General features: G+C 43.9%; 1 protein-coding gene across 1 annotated transcript; it reads right to left on the bottom strand.

Moving 5' to 3' along the window:
• Nucleotides 1–836: 836 nt before the first annotated feature.
• LOC128738103 (odorant receptor 67d-like) lies at nt 837–2,259 on the bottom strand. Its single transcript, XM_053832956.1, has 4 exons — nt 1,472–2,259; nt 1,253–1,352; nt 1,107–1,196; nt 837–1,046 (listed from the first exon to the last, which is right to left on the bottom strand). The coding sequence occupies exons 1-4, from the start codon at nt 2,257–2,259 to the stop codon at nt 837–839; spliced, it is 1,188 nt and encodes a 395-aa protein (XP_053688931.1).
• Nucleotides 2,260–5,337: the final 3,078 nt, after the last annotated feature.

Below are 5,337 nucleotides of genomic sequence, written 5' to 3'. Positions count from 1 at the left end.
AAATCATACTGGAGCCCAACCCAATCGGAATTCAATCCAATTAGAATTCAATCCAATTGCAATCGGATTTAATTGCAATCCGACTCAATCCTATCGATTCGGAACCATTCCTATTAGAATCCAATCCTATTAGAATCCAATCCTATTGGAATCCAATCCAATTGGAATCCTATCCAATTGAAATCCAATCCAATTGGAATCCAACCCGATTGGAATACAATCCAATTGGAATACAATCCAATTGGAATACAATCCAATTTCAGTCAAATTCAGTCGGGATCCAACATAATCCAACTGAAATCCAACATATTCCTATTGGAATCCCATATAATCGAATTGGAATCTAATATATCCCCGTTGGAAGCCAATCCAATTAGAATCCAACATAATCTAATTGGAATCCAATCCAACTGGAATCTAATATTGTATCCGATCCAATTGGAACACAATCCAAATCTAATCCAATTCAATTGGTATCCAATCCATTTGGAATTCAATTCAATTGGAATCCATATTCCGTTCTCTTGTACGCCACCGAAGATCGTTCTTAGCACTCGTCTTTCGAAACCTGATATCCGTTCGATTTATTACACCTTCTACCGCTATGTTGAACAGAATGTTTGATGGGCGATGCCGATTGTTCGAGTCCGAATTTCTTTGTTCATCGTTTATTTCTTATCAGTTTTTTTGTAGTTCTGGCTTGCAAGGCCTATGGCACCAACCCCCTGTCAACCAATAAAATTAACATCCATTTTCGTTCAAAACTTTATTTGGAATGCTTAACAACGTTTGCTATGCAATGACATTATCTAATTATTGATTATACCTACTTGTATTCATTCCTCTTTTACCGTTTGCAACATGGTGAAAATACTGTAGACTGTTTTGTATACTTGCAAGAATGTCGGTATGTTGAGATTACCAAATATAACTGTCAAAGTAATGGAATCCTGTGCACTCAGGAGCATAAAACGTAACAACATTTGTTGCGAATTTTCCAATTTATACCACAAAATATTGTAGATTTCACGTTGAAGTTGTTCGTTCTTAAAAATAAGGATTAATTAAATGGTCCACTTAGCGAGACAAAATTCAGCAAAAAATACCTTCCACTCCAAAATTGTTCCCAGAAAGCAACCGAAAAACATTTGGTAGCTGACGAAGGCGATGAATACATAGCCTTGATACCATGAGAGCTAGAATATCCTTTTCAACAAAAAGTATTTGTATTTTTAGTCAGATTACTACTTACCATTACAACAGCGAAAAGAGATGTTACTAATACCAATGACAACGATACAAAAGTAATGAAGTAGAAGAATCGAAATACATTCTCTACAGTTCTCAAGTATCTGAAATGTTTAGAAACAGTATTAGATGTAAATGTGTTATTTAAAACACTTTCTAAATAATCAGGGAATCTTGTATCGTGTGAAATCATTAACAAAACGAATAGTTAAAGGAAACCTACTGCAGATGTTCCTGATGTCGTTTGACGATTTTCTCAAAAATTGGCACAATGTCATCGCAATTCTGCTCGATTTTTTCATTCATTTCTTTCAAAGAATCAATCAACAAATCGATCTGCGTAAATGAGTTCATTAACATCGTCATGTAGAAGCAATCAGGTCCCATATCTCCGGAAGATACGTAAACCGTCATTAGGATGTGCACCATGTAGTTGATGATATATCCACCCCAGCTTTTGTGGTCCAAGTACGGCATATAAAACCCAAATGGGAGTAGCTTTTCTCCAGTTTTCAGCAAATACAATAACGGTGCAAAATCCAGAGAAAAGCTTGTAAAAGCGTAGCTTATCAGCATCACTTTCAGAATGACGCTTAGCAAAAATATATTTCTCATCAACATGCTTTTCGTTCTCGGATTGCATTCCTCCTTAAACAAAGAAATATTGTACTCATGCATCCAGAGTAGCTCCTTTCGATTAATTGCAAAAATAGCAAGCTTCCACACGCACTGAACAGCCACACCCAGAGTCACCAGACAGTTGATGACCTCCTCCAAATCGTGACGCATTTCATATACCGATGTCCAAGTGAAATACAAATACATCACAGCTACGAACAAGGTAAATGCCGTATAAAAATTGGGCATTTTGTATGTCGAACTGAATATATCTAAACCGATTAATTTGGATATTTTGTTTGGAATTACAACAATTTGGGTACAAAATTCAGCTGGATCTTTAAATGAATGACGAAAGAGTTTCATTTGTTCCAATTTTCCCAGCGAATCCATTGTCTATACGGTAGAAAGTATAGTTCTATAGTTGTTTCGTGCTTAAAAGTCTCTGATTTACTAAATATGCAGAACAAATGGGACTACAACACGTTATAAGGAAATCCGCACATTTCTCTCCATAATATCACGGAGATGCAATCATACTTCAATCTATGTTATTTGAATTGACTAAAGTATGGGGTGTAAACATATGATGATGATACTGAGAACAATATGTGTTTATTGAAATACCAGCTCTAAAAAATGCTGTTCGTGAAAATGATACCTTTTTGCAAACGGATAGAATACCACCGGTGTCTTTTCAAAACTGTAATAGGTAATCAGTTTTGAAATTGAAAATGCAGTTAATAACTGCAGCGCACGTGTTTAAAAAATCCAAAGGAATTTCATATAATTGCTATTTTCATGAATATGCAGAAATGGATATTTTTTTTTATTTTAACGAGTAGGGAAATCTGCTATCCGACACCTGAGAAGACAACTCAGGGAGTGGGGTTTGGTATCCCGACCCCCCTACTGGGGCGTGAGGATCTAGACCCACTAAAACCCTACTCGAGTCTCCAGCCTCAATCCCCCCTGGCACCACCTTATCGGTATTACTTCAGGGAGGGGCTATTGTGCTTAACGCACACTCTTAGATAACTACTGGACTATGGTAGTTAGGCTGTTTATTCGCCGTTGATCGGCTTTCCAGCGGTTTTGTAGCTCAAGTACGATCTGGGTAGCAGCCGCGTTGACCTCACCCCAGACGTCCCAGCTAGAACACATCCTTTGGACTAAGTTATCCGGAGTAGTGTCCTGTCCGCTCACTGCCATCATGTTCCTTCTCATGCCCGCAAAGCGAGGGCATATGAAGAAAGCATGTTCTGCAGTTTCCTCAACGTCCACGCATTCGGGACACGCGGGGGACTCCACATGCCCAAACTTGTGCAGATACTGTCTAAAACAATCATGCCCTGACAGAATTTGTGTCAGGTGGAAGTTTACTTCGCCGTGGCGCCTGTTGACCCACCCGGATAGTTCCGGGATAAGTCGATGTGTCCACCGGCCTTTTGTGGAATTAGACCATGCCCGCTGCCATGTGGTCATCGAGGCCGATCTTGTGGTACTCCGTATGCCTCTAGTTCCACGTTGGTTGAAGCACTCTACGTCCTCGCTGATGATGATACCAATAGGCATCATACCCGCTAAGACGCAGATTGCGTCATGTGAAACTGTGCGGTACGCACTCGCCACTCTTAAGCACATGAGACGACAGGTGCTTTCCAGCTTGGCTAGATAGCTTTTGGTACCTAACGCCGATGACCACACCGGCCCGCCATACCTGAGTATGGACTGGACCACGTTGGCTAATAGCCTTCGCTTGCTGCCATATACCGCAGAACTATTAGACATCATACGAGACAATTCCGAAATAGCTGTGGAAGCCTTCTTGCAGGCATAGTCGACGAGGCTCCCGAACTTGAGCTTGTCGTCGACCATGACTCCCAGGAGTTTTAAGGACCGCGTTGACGAAATAGTGCAGTCCCCGCCGCTGATATTTTCTTGCTGCACCGACTTGCGGTTGTTCACCACGATAACCTCCGTTTTATGATGCGCTAGCTCCAGTTTCCTTGATCGCATCCAATCTTCAACAATGCTTATAGAGTGGGCAGCCGTCAACTCTACCTCTGTGATAGATTCACCATAAACTTCCAGGGTGATGTCATCCGCAAAGCCGACAATCACCACCCCTACCGGGAACTTTAGCTTCAACACCTCGTCATACATGACGTTCCACAACACTGGGCCCAGTATGGAACCTTGCGGAACCCCTACGGTGATTGGAACGCACTTCTGACCCTCCTCCGTGTTGTAGCATAGCACACGATTCTGGAAATAATTTTCCAGGATCCTGTACAGCGACACCGGAACTTGGACGTTCCGAAGCGAGTTGGCTATGGAGTCCCAGCTAGCGCTATTAAACGCATTTCTCACGTCGAGCGTGACAACTGCGCAATAGCGAATACCTGTCCTCTTGCGCTGGATCGCCACCTCGGCTGTCTTAGTGACAGACAAGATGGCATCCACCGTAGATTTGCCGTTCCGGAAGCCGAATTTGTTCCTTGACAGACCGTTTGTACCCTCAGTGTACTGTACGAGTCTGTTAAGGATAACCCTTTCCAGCACCTTGCCGGCAGTATCGAGCAGACAGATCGGCCTATATGACGAGGGGACACCAGGAGGTTTTCCCGGCTTCGGCAATAGGACCAGATTCTGTCGTTTCCATCTATCCGGGAAGTTGCCAGCTTCCAGGCATCTACTCATTACTGCCCCGAATAATTCGGGAGCCTCCAGAATAGCCGCTTTAATGGCCATATGCGGGATTCCGTCTGGTCCCGGTGCCTTGCTCACCTTTAGGGATTTAGCGATCTCAATGAGTTCCTCGTTCGTAACCGTTACTTCCTCCCAGACCTCTAAACCACCGTCCCCCACGTTACTTTGGATGTTCGGCACGGAGACCGACCATCCTACGCTATGGTCTGAGATACTGGAACGTCGGCCTTGGGACTACTCAGTGGCCTGAGGCCAGGGCCTTGGCTCGTGGCGCGGAAAGAGGCCCTCAATGATCCGCTCCAGCATCTCTGGCGATCGCTCTGCGGGTGCCATCACGCACTTGGCCTTTGCCATAACGATCCTGTAGGCATCACCCCACCGGTTCGCATTGGCACTGGCACATAACCTTTCAAAGCAGGCTCGCTTGCTAGCTATTATCCCACTCTTAAGCGCTACGCGTGCAGCAACTAGTGCTACTCGACATTCTGCTCTGCCCTCGTCCGAACGAGCTCTTTGCATAATTCTCCTTGCACGAAAGCAGGCTCCGCGGAGTTCCACAATTTCTACTGTCCACCAGTAAACCGGTGACCTACCATACCTAGGTCGGCTTTTCCTAGGCATGGTGGCGTCACACGCTCGCGACAGCACCTCAACCAAATGATCAGCGTTCGGATCGGGCATATCGCGATCACCGAAGAGAGTGCTTCGGATCGCTTCCACAAATACTTCAGGATCGAAGTATGATGTCTTCCACCCACG

Source organism: Sabethes cyaneus, chromosome 2, assembly GCF_943734655.1.
Source record: "Sabethes cyaneus chromosome 2, idSabCyanKW18_F2, whole genome shotgun sequence".
Taxonomy (NCBI): domain Eukaryota; kingdom Metazoa; phylum Arthropoda; class Insecta; order Diptera; family Culicidae; genus Sabethes; species Sabethes cyaneus.
Note: the sequence above shows the minus strand (reverse complement) of the source record. Positions and strands in the feature narration are given on the sequence as shown.